Source organism: Genypterus blacodes, unplaced genomic scaffold, assembly GCF_046128005.1.
Source record: "Genypterus blacodes isolate CSIRO-AG114 ecotype Tasmania unplaced genomic scaffold, CSIRO-AGI_Gbla_v1 ptg000057l_1, whole genome shotgun sequence".
Classification (NCBI taxonomy): domain Eukaryota; kingdom Metazoa; phylum Chordata; class Actinopteri; order Ophidiiformes; family Ophidiidae; genus Genypterus; species Genypterus blacodes.
Genome location: NW_027466869.1, coordinates 3,402,717 through 3,418,209, shown reverse-complemented (window position 1 = coordinate 3,418,209; position 15,493 = coordinate 3,402,717). Strand labels below are relative to the sequence as shown.

At 48.6% G+C, this 15,493-nt stretch overlaps 1 protein-coding gene across 2 annotated transcripts in view; it reads left to right on the top strand.

Annotated features, from left to right (window-relative positions):
* Nucleotides 1-15,493, top strand: part of pou2f2b (POU class 2 homeobox 2b) — a 38,783-nt gene that overhangs the window by 14,648 nt on the left and 8,642 nt on the right. The window contains exons 2-10 of one of the 2 annotated variants that reach the window (XM_076152729.1): nucleotides 12,493-12,558; nucleotides 12,690-12,724; nucleotides 12,892-12,951; nucleotides 13,814-13,933; nucleotides 14,137-14,256; nucleotides 14,305-14,478; nucleotides 14,743-14,848; nucleotides 14,976-15,076; nucleotides 15,181-15,324. In XM_076152729.1, the coding sequence (XP_076008844.1) occupies nucleotides 12,493-12,558; nucleotides 12,690-12,724; nucleotides 12,892-12,951; nucleotides 13,814-13,933; nucleotides 14,137-14,256; nucleotides 14,305-14,478; nucleotides 14,743-14,848; nucleotides 14,976-15,076; nucleotides 15,181-15,324 (926 nt within the window). Of the gene's footprint in view, nucleotides 1-8,049; nucleotides 8,291-12,492; nucleotides 12,559-12,689; nucleotides 12,725-12,891; nucleotides 12,952-13,813; nucleotides 13,934-14,136; nucleotides 14,257-14,304; nucleotides 14,479-14,742; nucleotides 14,849-14,975; nucleotides 15,077-15,180; nucleotides 15,325-15,493 lie in introns of those variants that run through there. The other variant, XM_076152728.1, reaches the window with a different exon arrangement.

The following is a 15,493-nucleotide window of genomic DNA, read 5'->3' as shown; positions in this document are numbered from 1 at the left end:
AGAATAAAACCAATAAATGATGAGCAGTTCACATCTGGAGGCAGCACAGCGTTCATATGCTGTTTCTACATATGAAATCCTGTGTGTTTAATAATGCATCCACCCATCCATCCATCCAGCCAGCCAGGCAGGCAGGTTACAGGCCTGGAGGTTACAGGACTGTATGCACACACGCGCCCATGCCTGTCCACATACAGACGCGTGTGTGTGTGTGTCTGTCTGTCTGTCTGTCTGTCTGTGTGTGTGTGTGTGTGTGTGTGTGTGTGTGTGTGCGCGCTCGTGTTCCTCGAATCAAACATGTAGCATCCACCTCCAGTCTCCGATGTATTCTATATCATTGAACTCAATCTAGAGCTGCACATAAACCACACAGCCAATATCAATGACAAAATATACAGTGTGTATATATATATATATGCTATATGTATCCAATGTTTACACAAATATCTCATATCCACTCACCTCTGCTGCAGCTGATAGCTGAGGTGATGCTGTGTGTGTGTTTGGTCTTTTCCACTGGAGGAGTAAGTCGAAGTTGGAAACAGGTAGACACAATTTCAATCATCTTTTGGTTGAAATAAAATGATTTTCAGTAATACGAGCAAACAGCAGATAGCAGAAGCCAATCATTTGTATTTGAATGGTAGGAGTATATTGTATATGTGTTTTATGGAATATGTTATCTGTGTTATGTGTGTGTGTGTGTTTGTTTGTGAGCAGGTCAATGTGTAACAGGGAGAGTCTGGAGGTTCAGGTTTACACGTGTGTGATCAGACTAAGCAGGGCTTAGAGGGGCCAGAGAAAGGGTGTGTGTGTGTGTGTAGAGGGGGGTATTGTCCTGGAGGAGGTTTAGGGGGAGGCGTTGGGGTCAGACGGGGAGACAACGGGATCCTCCTCTCCCCCTTGGGAGTTGAACCTACAACCCCCGTACCCTCTTCTAGCTCTCTGGTCATGGACTTGAACCCTCTAACCCCCCTGATGGACAAGCTGTTCCTCTCCCCAACCTCACTGCAGCCCCGCGCATGCCGTTAACGGATAAAGATGCTACGCGTGTGTGTGTGTGTGTGTGTGTGTGTGTGTGTGTGTGTGTGTGTGTGTGTGTGTGTGTGTGTGTTTGTGCGTGTATGAGTCAAGTGCTTGGTCAGTTGGCTTTGACTCGGGGGTCACGGCTCCTTTGTTTGTCGCATGAAAGCTGCGGAAAAAAGGCGAGAAGCTCCGTGGAGATTTTTACTTTGCAGGACTATTTAAGAGGTTTAATGTTGTAGGTTTTGTTTAAGTTTTAGTATGCAGTGTGATCCAGGGTGACTTCAGAGATGAATCCTCTCTGTACGTCTCTGTGGACTCCCGGCTCTCCTGGTGTCTCTCTTAACAAGGACTGCCTGGGACACAGAGGCAGGAAGCTTTATGCTCATTCTTCACCTGTCAACAAAATCATTCTCACTATGGGGAAAAAATGGAGATATGGACAAGGACAGTAGGAGAAGGAGGAGGAGAAGGAGGAGGAGGAGGAGGTGGTGGGGGCCAGTTAGTGAGAGAGAAAAGGAGATGGATAGATGTGAGAGAAAGACGGAGGACGGGGGTTGAGCTATTCCTCTCGGCCATTTATGCTCCTTTTATTATATATTCCTCTATTTCTCTCCCTCCCCTTGTTTGTGTTTGTGGACTCCGCTTATCAGATTCCCAGCACCATTCAGAGCTCCGGTCCAGGGAGGGAAGAATCCCGACGCCTCTGTCTCCCCCTCCATTCATTCCCTCCATCTCTCTCTCTCTCTCTCTCTCTCTCTCTCTCTCTCTCTCTCTCTCTCTATCTCTCTCTCTCTCTCTCTCTCTCCTTCTCCCTCTCTCTCCCTCTCCTAACCTTTGAGAATAAGAGACTTGAATTTGAATTTCAGTGCGAGAGGAGAAGGCTTGGAGAGAGAAGGAGAGAAGAAGGAGAGAGAGGAATGGGGGGAAGGGTAGAGGGAGGGGTGAGGGTGGGGGGTGGTGGTTGTGTGAGCCGCGGTCGTTGAGAAAGGGCCCGCTCAGCGCGTCCCCCGGCCTCCCCCCTCAGACGGGCCCCGATCGATACAAACTCGGAGCAATAAAGCTTTCCCCCTGTCATCTCTGCAGAATACAAAGCAGAATAGAGAGAGAGAGAGAGAGAGGGAGGGAGAGAGAGAGAGAGAGGGAGAGGTGAAAAGCTGTTCCGCTAGCCAGACCAATTTCCTAACCCCCCCCCCCCCCCACCCCCCCACCCTCCTCGGTTCACCACCACCACCACCCCGACACACCATCACCACCACCTCTATCACCCCCTTTCCTTACCTCTGTCTTTTTATCTATCTATCCTTCCTTCACCTCTTTCCCAAACGCACAATATATCCGCTCTGTGGCCCGACTGTATCGCCGCGCAGCTATCTCTCCATTATGAATACAGCGTGAATAAAGTACACAATGCATCCGCTCCTCTCGCCCACCACAACTATGGGAGGAAAAGAGAGAGAGAGAGAGAGGGAGAGAGAGAGAGAAAGGAGGGAAGTGGCCAGAAAGGGTCGGACGAGAGGAATGAAGCCAAACACCTAGAGAGTAGGATGGATGGAGAGAGAAAACAGAGAGGAAAGGAATGATAGTTACAACATGGGATAAAGGGAGCGTGTGTGTATGTGTGTGGATTGTGGGGGTGCAGGGGGAGCATGGGGATAAGGTAGAGGAAGGGAGGGAGAAAGGGAGGGAGGGATTGCACCCAGAGAAAGATGGATGTAGCGATACAGGTAGAAAGGAGGTGGAGGAATATTGATGAGGGGGAGGGAGGAAGGGTAGACAGGGAGAGGCGAGGGAGAGAGAGAGAGAGAGAGGGAGAAGGGGAGAGAGAGAGAGAGAGAGAGAAGGAGGGAGAGAGAGAGAGAAAAAGAGGGAGAGGGTGAGGGGGTCAAACAGCAATCCTTTGAATTGAGAGGCAATTACTGTAATTGTAATCTGGATTCAAAGCATAGAGACACAGCAGTGACAGGCTCTCTCTCTCACACACACACACGCACGCAGGCATGCGTGTGCACGAAACACAAAGCTCAGACAAAAGATAAGGTGTGTGTGAGAGAGAGAGAAAGAGAGAGAGAGCATGTTTGTCTCTACATCTCTACATGCTGAGGTGAGTTGTTTTGTGCAACTGCAGATGTGTATGTAATGTGTGTGTGTGTGTGGGTGTGTGTGTGTGTGTGTGTGTCTGTTTGTGTGCGTGTGTCTCCATTCTTTCCCACTGAATGGCAGTGCAGGAGTCAGCCTGCCAATCAACTATTGTACTCTTGTCAATTTAATAATATTTCTGTGTGTTGACCTCCACAGCACATCAGCGTGTGTGTGTGTCTCTCTCTCTCTCTCTCTCTCTCTCTCTCTCTCTCTCAAACACATACAACATTTCTCTCTCTCTTTCACCTCAGCCTAACCCCCATCCCCCCCTCCCCCTCCCCATCTCTCCTTCTCTCCTTTATTAGAAGAAGATAGTGTGAATCCCTCATCTCTCGTTCGCTAATTCTCTCCGTTATTGTCCCCTTGTTCGTCCCCTCAGTCTCCCTGCGCTCCTCCGCCGCTGTCCTCTCTTCCTCTCCTCCTCTCCATGATCTATGCCGCTGCCTTTTTTTAAACCGCGCCCCGGCCTTCCTTCCATTCTTCCTTCCTTCCATCCTTCCCTCCTTCCTGTCCTCCGCCGCTGTGCCTTTTGCTTTCTCTCCTTCTTCCTTTTCACTTCATCACCACACAAGAATGTCACATCCCTGTCTCTCCTGGACCTCATCCGTCCCTCACCTCACCTCACCTGCTTCTCTTCCTGCCGCTCTGTCTCTTTCCGTCTCTCTTCCTTTCCCACTTTTCACGGCCAACTCCTCTTCCTTTCTTCTTCATCATCATCGCCGGCTTATTTAGTCAAGTTTTTCTCTCTTGCCTCACCCCCCCTCCCCTCACCCCTTTGTCCTCCCCTCCCTCCCTCCTTCTTCCTCCTTCCACCCTTCCTTTCTCATCCCTCTCTCCCTCCCTCCCTCCCTCCCTCCCTCCCTCCCTCCCTCCCTCCCTCCCTCTCTCCCTCTCTCCCTCCCTCCCTCCCTCCCTCCGCCCTGTTCGTTCCCTGGGGAGGTCAGTAATAATGGTAGTGATGGAGTGAGAGAGGGAGGTGCGATTATTGTCTTGTCGGGAGTCAGAGGAATCGATCGGCCCAGAAATATGAGGCGCGAGAAAGAGCCGCTGTGTCAGATACAATAACCACCCGCTCCCGGGGGCTTACACACATACATACACACACACACATACACACGCAACATACAGACACACAGCGATATTTGAACATTGACGCGAACATACACATTTATTTGGCTCGACGCGAGCGCAGACACTGACACACACGCACGCACACTCATACCATCTTTCTTTTTCATTAAGGCAGTGCGCACACATTTCTCTTCTTCTGTAGTAGGAGAAAGTGCGAGGCAGCCTAATCATCTACATGCTTTGATCTGAGATAAAGCATAGGAGTAGATCTGTACTGATCATTCTTCATGCACAGATAAAGGGCAAGGCGAGGAGAATCGCTCACACACCTTTCACTCACGTATCTATAAACAGACATAAACACACACATACACACACGCACGCAACACACACACATACACTCACACACTCACATTGAGACCTTTCACTGCTGTTGCCTGGCAACGTGGCCGAGTGTCCAATCCGAGCGGAGAACAGTGGCCGGTGATGTCACAGCTGCTGCTGACCAGCAGGTCTGAGGGAGAGAGAAAGAGAGAGACAGCGAGTGAAAAGGAGGCGAGAAAGTTTGAATAAGAGACAGAGGAGGGAAGGTCACAAGAGTGGAGTGATGAAGGGAAATATAGCGGGAAGGGCGAGAGCGGGCTGAGGCAGAGGAGCCGGCACAATCAAAGAGCTGCGATCCGTCCATCTGTGGAGCACGAGGGGCCTGATGTCACAGCACAGGCGGCTTTATCTGCCCACGTGAGCGTTTGGGTCAGAAGCGGCCTCTTATGTTGGGGATGAAGGCCGACGCTCCCTCCTGGTATAGACTCCTCCACTCCTCCGCCGAGAGGAGGCGCGGGGTGGGAGAGGAGCAAGAGAGAGAGAGAGAGAGAGAGAGATTGGAGATTCAACCTTGGAAGCGCCATGGGAGAGAGCAGCGTCTGTCTAGACAAGCCCGGCTCCCTATGGGCGGCCCAGATGATGGAGAGAGGAGGGGAGAGTGTGAGAGAGGGATGGGGGGGCAGGGGGAAAGGAGCAATTGAGAGGTATTAGGAAAGGAGAGCGATAGGTGTTGTAAAGGTGTAGACAGCGCCCCGCTCGTGTGGGCGTGTGTGTGTGTGTGTAAGATGGCATAGGTCCCATGAAAGCCAACAGTGTGTGTGTGTTTTAGCCCCCTGCTGTTTCTCATACAAAACCTCAGCCTCTGTAGTCTCCACACTGCAAGGCCCACTGTTTATAATCCTGCACCTCACCATGGGTCTACACACACACACACACACACACACACACACATATATATACACAGAGCGGCTCTTAAATCTCTCACCTTTAGAATAGTCTTGCAGCTGGAGTGTGTATAGGACTTGGTAGGTCCATCACTGAGCCGCTCTTTCCCCCCTATAAGAAGAGGAATATGATGGATTATATGAATTAGAGCCAGTGTGCTCCAGGCCCCGGGCTGCAGCAGATATAGGAGGGCCGAGCCATAGAGGGATGCTGAACGGGTTTGTAGACCTCCAAATTGTCCCTGCAATGACCCATTATACACACACACACACACACACACACACGCTCCCTCTATCCCTCCATCTCCCTTCTTGCATCTCTCCGCCGGCTCACACTCCTTGACCACTGTTTTTATTCCTGTCTCTCTCACCTTCATACTCATTTCTCTCTCTCTCTCTCCCCCCTTTCATTCCCTGCATTCTTTCTTTTCCTTTTCCCTCTCGTTCCGTCTAAGTAGCCCCCACCACACCCTTCCGATAGCCCAATCTCCCTCTCTCCCTCTCCCTCACTCGCTCGGCTCCTCTGACAGTGGAGTGATTGATGGCGCTCATGAGGCCGCAGCCTCCCCCATCCTCCTCCCTGGGGTCACACTATCAGATTGTGTGTGTGCGTGCGTGAGTGTGTCTTTGTGTTTATGCCTGCGTGTTATCTTATGAACTTAACTTTCAGTGCTGCATTAACATTTGACACTTACAAAGTCCCCAAAATTATCCTCATTCTGTTAATCATACGGTTTTACTTCCAGATTATTATTTTCAGGTTATAACGCCCCTGCCCTTGTGCAGTGTGTGTTAATACATTAACTACAGGGAAACCTCCTTTAAGTGGAGTGTTGCTAAGTCTGGTCTCCATGGTAACCATGGCTCAGGACTCCTTGGGGCAGGAAGCCTCACCCCCTCCCCACCCATGGCCATGAACTGTACCACAAACACACACACACACGCCCCTTAAGCGCGCTGTTTCCCCTCCACCTACTGGAGCCCTTCAAACATGCACACACACACACACACACACACACACTATGTGGGCAGACTGGGGTTTGAATAAAGGTCACGGCCAAAGCCAGCGTGCCCCAGACGCCCTCTGACGCTAGAGAAGCACGCAGTCCCCACACACGGTCTATAAGGTTATCACACACACCCACACACACCCACTGATTAGTCACAGGTAATCAAACAGATCTACTCTGATGGAGGCCTCATCTCAAACACACGACGGTCACTGAGTAACGTCTGTGTGCCACAAATCTGAGTTCAGTTTAGTTTTACTCTCCATTTTATAGAGACACATGTCACTGCCGTCCGTGTGTCGCAGCACCAAGCGTGTGTATGATCACGCGTTTGACCTCGTAGAGACAACGTCCCTGTCATCACGGTGCCGTACACACTTCTCAGGGTGTGAGTGTCCATCCAGAGGTACGTTGGTCTGCAGTAGATCACCACTAAAAAAGGATTTATAAGGTTAAACTTGGCTTTTGTTAGATTTTGAATTAGTGGAGTCGGACCAAGAGAGAATGTGTGTGTGTATGTGTGTGTGTGTGTGTGTGTGTGTTAGGGTCTGCTTTTTCTTTGCTGCCACTGACATCAGGATTAGAGAATCAACAGTGCCACCTGGTGGTCAGAGCGGTGTCAGGGCGGCGCTCGCTCTCCTCTGAGGCTCTTGTCGGTGTTGGTGGTGTAACACACTGTTCCTCCACCTTGACTCCATTCTTGAAGTTCACTTTCTCCCTGTGTGTGTGAGCGTGTGTGTGTGTGTGCGTGTGTGTGTGGGCGGGCGGCACAGATAGTGGGTCACAGATCGCGTTCGCAGTGTTCCACTCCCGTGCCACTTCCACCTGTCACTCAGCGTGGGTTTGTGTGGCGGCAAAGCAGGTTGGTCAGCGATTCGCGTTTGTGTGTGTATGTGTATATGTGTGTGACTGTGTTTTTCCTTCAGCGTGGCTTAGAACAGAGCGCTCGAGCTGGTGTCTCACATGTCCCTCGGTGTGTGGCCGGGACCACCTCTCTCACACTCACACACACTCCCACGCGCAGAGATGACATCGGCACGACGGTCGTGACTCACGCGCGAACCTGAAACCTGATTGAATAAAACAGCTCGAGGAAAAAGAAGAAGAACTCGGATCGGTTCTCAGTGCGCAGCGGGTCACACACAGTACAAATGTGTCACACACACACACTCTTCCCTCTGCACGTGGTCAGAATGTCAAGGCTGTTTTTCGCGTGCGTGTGTGTGTGTGTGTGCGTGTGTGTGTTTGAGAGAGTGTGAGCGTCTCTTTCCAGGCCATCAGTTTCCGCCTGCACTCGTCATCCCCCTCTCGGTCGCTTCATCTATCTCTTCGATCTCGGGCGCTCACACACAAACACACTATCTCTCTCTCTCCCACTCGCTAACCTCTCGCGTGTCCCCCTTTTTCTTTTTCTCCCCTCTGTGTTCCTACTCTTTACTTCCTGCTGTGTGTTGCAGGATGTGGGGGAGGGGGTGTGGCTTAAGGGGGGGCGGGGGGGTGGACCGTCAAGTACGTGAGAGAGAGAGAGAGAGAGAGGGAAGGGAAGAGAGTGATTCTCTCAACCACATTATTTAACACACTCCTCCTTTTGGTTTGTGTGAGAGACAGACAGACAGACAGACAGAGAGAGAGCGAGAGAGAGAGAGAGAGGGAGAGCTTTCTTTAACATAGTGTACGCATACAATCTCCTCTCACTCACTCACACACACGCCGGCACAGATATGGCAAAGACAGCAGCAATAGCAGCAAAGGACTTCTCCACTATGTGGTTGCCAGGTGAGTGAGTGTCTCTGCTCTCTCCTGGCCTTCATTTGATGAGACCAATTAAGCTTTGCTGTGAGGGAGGGGGCAATGTGTGTGTGTGTGTGTGTGTGCGCGTGTGTGAGTGTGTGAGAACGGTGGCGGCTAAGCTGTTGATTAATGCCACTGGGTCTAACAAGCTTGAGCTAATTAGAGAACATCAAAGAGCAAGAGACGCTACAAAGAGAAAGATGGAGTTAGATGGATGGAGGGATGATGGATGGACTGCAGTCACAGGAGGAGGGAAAGGTCAGACACCTCGTCAGGCCCTTTGCACCCTCTGTGTGTGTGTGTGTGTGAATGTGTGTTTGTGTTCATCCTATATTAGTATTGAATGTTTAAAATTGAGAAAGTGATGTGTTGTTATGAAAAGTTAGTCAGGATTGTAACTTTTTGTGATTTTGCGTCTTTCATCACAAACTCTTTTCTGTTGTGCGGCTGAGTTACTGTTGTGTTGCTGGTGTAGTGCTGCAGGACAGATGAGTGTGTGTGCACTGTGTGTGTACTGTCGCTTAAAACACTTTGCACTCAAATTGCACTCAGTCAATAATTCATTGTGTTTTTAACAAACACATTCTCCCCAAAATACTTAATAGATAAATAAATGTAAATACTGGGAAATGTGTCGATCTGCTGTCAGTCACATTTAAGACGTGACTGAGACGTGATGACCTATCATGATGATGATCAACCAGACAGATCAGCACAGCTCACAACTTACCAGAAACATCTTTGATCTCTGAGTAACACTGCTCACGTTCTTCATTCATGGGATGGTTTGATATGATTTCTAATAAGCGGAGACGTTATGAACGAGTGATTGACAGGTTGAGTCACTTCTTACCCAGATGTGGTCAACACTGTGGGGAAAACGGACCTGACCTGTCGAGGGATGAGCTGCTACTATGTGTTTGTGTGTGTGTTGTAGTTGTGGTTTCAGAGTCAAGTGTGTAGAAAATGTAGGACAAGAATAGTTTGGGTTATTTTAAGTAAGTTTCAAATAAAAAATGGAAGGAATTAGGACTTTTAAGTGGACTTGGAAGTGGAATTTCCTCCCTCTTTAATCAGCTGTTGTCCTGAATGTGCTGTAACTTTTTGCTGATATCGGAGAAGTCGATGAATATTTAGGTCTTAAAGAGAATTGTTGGTTGGTTGTTATATTCTTTGCTTTTCCTAAAATTTATTTTAGCACTATAAATGATATCTGTCTCTTAGTACAATTGTTTTATGTTCATGAGCGATTTAATGAGCTCATGAATTTGAATAAATGTAAAAAACAAATTCAAGCTGAAAAACCAAAATCTTGACATCATCCCAGTGGCAAAAGACCTTCTCAAATTACTTTTATTGATCAGATAAATTGTTTTTCATTGCAAATCCGAATCACTCTTCTTGGTTCTGACGTCTGTATGTGTGTGGTGTTGTGTGTGTCCAGTCCACCCACCCTCAGTGCAGGAGGTTGTGTCCTGAATCAAGAAGCGGGTGTGTTTGTGAGATGTAAGATGCGGGGTGTGTGAGGGTGTCTGGGCCGGTTTGAAGTGTGTGTGTGTGTGTGTGTGTGTGTGTGTGTGGAGTTTCATCTCGGGCCTGAGGAGAATAACACAAACAGTCAGGCCTAAAGTGCACGCTGGTGTTCCTTCTTCCTAGTATTGCATCATTTATTCATGCCACAGGATTATTCAGCATTAAAGGCGGAGTGTTAAAGACACACGGCAGCTCGACCTCACTGTCACATTACAGCCACACACACTCAAACACACACCTCTTTAACAATGCTGTAATGTGGCCTGGACCACTGTAAATACAGCGTGCGGCCTGATGCACACACACACAGACACACACACACACACAAAACACACACACGCCTTCTGTTAGAATCTGCATACTGCACAAACACATAGCACACAGGGCTCTGCTGTGTATCCAGACCGTATCTGTTTTATAGGGGTGGCTGAGAAAGATGGAGTGAACGTATGAGAGAGAGAGAGAGAGAGAGGGAGAACGAAAGAGAGAGTGAGAGAGCAGGCTAATATTAATAGCCTGGCTGACAGTAAGTGTTGGGTTTAGCGCTCCGCGTTCAACCCGGTACAAGGGGAAGTCGGGAGGGGAAGTGAGAAAAAGACACCAGCATCTTGATATACTGTCCCGCCACTGTATTACTGACCACATTATCCACCATTCTACTGTCTGTAGGCCATTTTGAACCGTGAATCAATACGGCTCCTTCCCTTGTGTCCCAAGAGCGGACGGCGCACTACAAGACGCAGCAATTTAGGAACTACACCGCCGCAGCTTTACAACTCACACAATCCTTCTTCCTACGGCCCTTTATGATGTCGTTTACATACTGATCAGCTGCAGATACATATTCCACTGAGGTCAACCAGACGCATATTCGTCCCACGTCCGATTAGAAAAGGTCTGACTTTATCAACAGGGTCATAAATGTGTGCGTTCGCTGAGAGAAAAGCCTTATTGTCTGTTGCGGAAATTGAGCAACGTTGGATATTTATGGCATTCACAATGTTGGAATGTTGGAATAACCACAAACTGACCAGACGCCTTTTGCCAATCATCGCTCTGCATCTGTGTCGGCTGCCGTTGTGGCAAATCATCTTTTACTGGCATCTCTATCTAGTGGCCAGGAGGAGTGTGTCAGTCTGTGTGTGTGTGTATGTGTGTGTGTGTGTGTGTGTGCTTTTTAAGGCGTTCATTACTTCCCTCTTCCTCTAAAGACGCCTCTTCTTTTTATATCTGCATTCTCATCTTATTACCGGTTGTATTTGTATTGTATATAAGTATTCAGTTATGTAAATTTAAAGGTCAATTTGCTCCCATCAGCAGTGGTCAATATTCCTCCCTGTGTGTGTGTGGGTGTGTGTGTGTGTCACTGCTGCCCTCCAATGGTGGAAAACACTCCCGCTCAGCTCAGTCGTCAGCTGGACACAGAAATCATCTTTTTTGCTTAGTTTGTTTGTTTGTTTGTGGTAAAGTCTTTAAAAAACGCATCAGCGAGTTTGTCAGAATCTCAGTGCTCTCATCTGTGACACGAGAAACAACAGGATGAAGAGAGGAAAGATACAGAGGAGAGGAGAGAGAGAGAGAGAGAGAGAGAGAGAGCGTTTATTATGCAGGTGGCAGATATAATTAGTTGGTCGTTGGGCGGATTTGCATGTTTTCACAAAAGGGAAGTAGTGCTCTCTCTCTCCTCTCTCTCTCTCTATCTCTATCGCTCTCTGTGCGTGTGAATGTATGTGTGCGTTTGTGTGTTTTACAGAGAATGGACATGACAAAAATGTTCTCACCGTTTGTGGTTTCTGACACATAAAGGCTCAACGACATAATGCCGATGGATGGTGAACAAAAGCAAACGATTATACAGGCAGAACTGTGGAAAAGACCACCTCGGGCACATGTACATAATGCCTTCATTCACCAACGCACACACACACGCAGGCAGGCACACACACACACACAGGCACACACACACACACACACCTACTTTAAAAACCATTCAAGTCCATACGGAGCAGGGAACATCAACACACAAACAGCAAAAAGGCCTTGAATCGTTTGTATACAGGCGAGCAGTAAAAGCTCTCAGTATTACTCACAATACTATTTATACACACACATAACCGTCTTTAATTGTATTTGTCCTTACTTAAATACACTTAAATGATTCTTACAATATAGATCAATATAAGTAGGTGGCCCTGGTGCTGTCCCAGAGTGTCACACATGTCATCAAGCACTTTCAAGCTACTCCCACGTACAAACATTGCAGGTTAAATATAGCACCAGCGATCACACTGGGTCAGCCTACTTGAAGTTCAACCACTATTCGGAAACAATGAATGAATGTGGGCTGGGTTGAACCTGTGAATGATTCAGCCACACGCCTTGAGTGTACGGTTCAGTGTGTGGGCCCAGTCTATGACCTAAAAAAAGAAACTGGCTCACTCATCTAAAAATGGCCGTTTCTCTTTCCCGCTTTTACCGTCTCGGGTCTGATCTCCGTCTCGCCGCCGCCGCGTCTCTCTCTCTCTCTCTCTCTCTCTCTCTCTCTCTCTCTCTCTCTCTCTCTCTCTCTCTCTTTCTCTCGCTCTCTGCCACAGGTGTGAAGATAAACCTGCCCCGAGTGTGACATTCACCAGTGTTTCTGTCTCTTCTTGCAGATATCAGGATGTCGAAGCCAGTAGAGGTTGAAAAAGTCGGGGCTGACTCTCCGATGGAGAGCACGGGTGAGATGAACACACCCACATTGACTGTATATATGTATTTACATATGCATGATCTTTCATAATTGTCTGCTTATCTGCGCTCATTCACACACTCCATCAGTTTCTCACATTTTCCTCTCCCTCCCACACAGATTCAGAGCGGAATGGACCTGAATCAAATCACCAGGTACGTGTACGCCTCTCTCTCTCTCCCTCTCTCGCCTCTTTCTACATTTTTATAGAGCAAAAATAAAACAAACGGCTCCATTCCAACACTTACAGAGAACGCATCTGCATTATTTAAAGTGACTTACGATGGAAACTTATGAAATCGTGTCTGTTTTCCTCCTGCAGGCTCAGTCAATGAAAGTTAACCCCTTCCCCCTTTCACCTACCCTGAGCAACAGCAACAAGGTGAAAAGTGTGTGTGTGTATGTGTGTCTGACCTAAATTGTTGCCTGTGCATGTCCGTGCATATGTCTGTCTCCGTGTTTGTGCGTCTTTGTGCGTTAACGTCCCACTATAGGCGGATTGACAGATAGCCGCGGTAGCTTTGTGTCGGTTTCTATGCGCTCGGATTCTCTATTATCCTGCTGCGTGACGTTGAGCGCCATTTCATGCTTCCACTTTTTCCGGGTCAGAGTCCAACATAAAACAATCCCCTGAGAGTACGATGGCACAGCTGTGAAATGCAAGTGCCACCTTCGCTAACAGGTAAAAATCTTCCTCATTTGCATACTGTGTGAGATATGCAAATCAGTGTCCTGGAAGAGTCCCCTTGCCAGTTTGGACATGCCTGATGATCCTGGCAGAAAAGAACGTTGCTTTTGTAACAGAAAGCAGAAGGCTAGTGTAACTCCTGTTCCCACCATTTTTTATCAAACCGATATTCAAACTGATATGTTTCAGATCTGCTTCTCCCGACTCCTTTTTTTTTTTAGCAATGGCTGAAATCCCACGCATTCTCTCAGTGATCAGTCTTGCATGTTATGATCTTGTATAGGCAGGTAAGCGTTTGTGGTTGTTTCGGGCCTTTTTGCAGCCAATTGTAAGTGGTGGGGAGGCGGCTCCGGGTCTTTTGTTATTGGTATTTGCTCTCTCTGTGGGTGTCCTTTTACTGCTGGCAGGCTTTTCACATTTAAAAGTTGCCGCTGTTCTATGTTGCAAAGTAATTTGAAGTACCCAAAATTGCTTTCAGTGTGGGCTTTTGTTTTGGATATTTGGCTTTTATTAACAGTGTTCTTTTCTTGTTGTGTCTCGTCTGTCCTCCTCTCAGAATAAGATGGAGGAGTGTGGTGAGATGTCCCCGGCCCTTCCTCCCTCACACGGCCCGACCCCCTCACAGACGGCCCTGCAACACACGCAACTCATGCTGACTGGCTCCCAATTGGCTGGGGTAAGACACACGCACACACACACCCTCTTGTTAAGGACCCAGGTAGTGGAGCTTTGCTTTCACCTTGCTTGCCTCTCTGGAGCTGCTTGTTGAACACTCTTCTTCCCTCTTTGTCTTCCCCTTTCATTTATTTTTCTTGATTTTTGCCTACTTTACCTCCTCTCCTCTCCTCTCTTCTCCTCTCCTCCCGTTTGCTCCGCCAGTTGACGGCTCTGTTGCCAGCGCAGCAGCAGTTGTTGCTTCAGCAGGCTCAGGCGCAGCTCCTGGCTGCAGCTGTGCAGCAGTCGAACGCAGCCCACGCCGCTCACGCTGCCCATGCGGCCGCCCAAGCCAATCAGCAAGCTCAGGCAGCCGCAGCAGCAAATCAGCAGGCACAGCAGCAGCATCAGCAGCAGCAGCAGCAGCAACAGGCAGGACAAACAGGCCAGCAGGCCCAGTCGCAGTCCCAGGGACAGGGACAGAGCACACAGGAACAGACAGGCCAAAGCGTCCCTGTCCCTCCACCTCAGCTCACCCTCTCCCAGCCAATCCAGCTCACTGCCCAGGTATTCACTGCCAATCAGAGGAACTTCCTGATGAGAGGCTTGATTGAGGAACAACAATTTCTTCCTGCTTGTTTATTGTGTATTTCATGGTTCAGGTTTCCATCTTGCACGTTTGCTTTCTGCTTTCTTTTCTAGAAATTTAAGTTTTCTTCATACTTCCTTTTGTTGACATCGTCAGCTGGAGATTAAACCGGAGTGTTTTACTGTGACTGACTCCTGTACGTTCTCACCCTCTGATCTGTCCCTTACCTCTTCATGGAACAGGACATCCAGCAGTTGCTGCAGCTCCAGCAGTTGGTGTTAGTTCCCGGCCACCCACTCCAGTCTCCTGCCCAGTTTCTGCTCCCACAGGCGCAGCAGGGCCAGCAAGGTGGGTAGCCCTCATATTGAAATCATTTCTCATGCTGTTTGACAGAAAGTTCTCTTAAATGTTTTTCATTTCTTCTTCTGTTTTAATATAATTATAGCGGATATTGGATTTCCTTCTTTTTCACCAGGACTCCTTCCAGGACTTTCGACACCAAATCTTATTTCGCTACCTCAGCAAAACCAAGGGGGCCTGCTGTCTGCTCAGACTAGAATGGGACTCACAGCACAGGTATCAGGACGCATCCAAGCCCCAGTTAGTTCAGGTTCATCTGTTCACCTCTTCTTCTGTGGTAACCAAACTTTCTCTTCCTTCTGCTGTTTTACTCTCTGCAGCGAGATAAGAGTGTGGACGTGAGTGGAGGAGGTGTGACCACTGTGCCCTCCACGACTCACCCCGAGGAGCCCAGTGACTTGGAGGAACTGGAGCAGTTCGCCCGCACTTTCAAACAGAGACGCATCAAACTGGGCTTCACACAGGTACATATGGGGCCTACTGGGTAAAACATGCATGAGTACACACACACACGTACCCGTTTCTTGTGTATTTAGCTCCCAGTCAAGTATTTCGCCCGTGTTGGTTTGTCCGTCTGTCTAATCATCAGAACAGACTAAATTATTCTGTTATTGCTGGTATATGTAACATCAG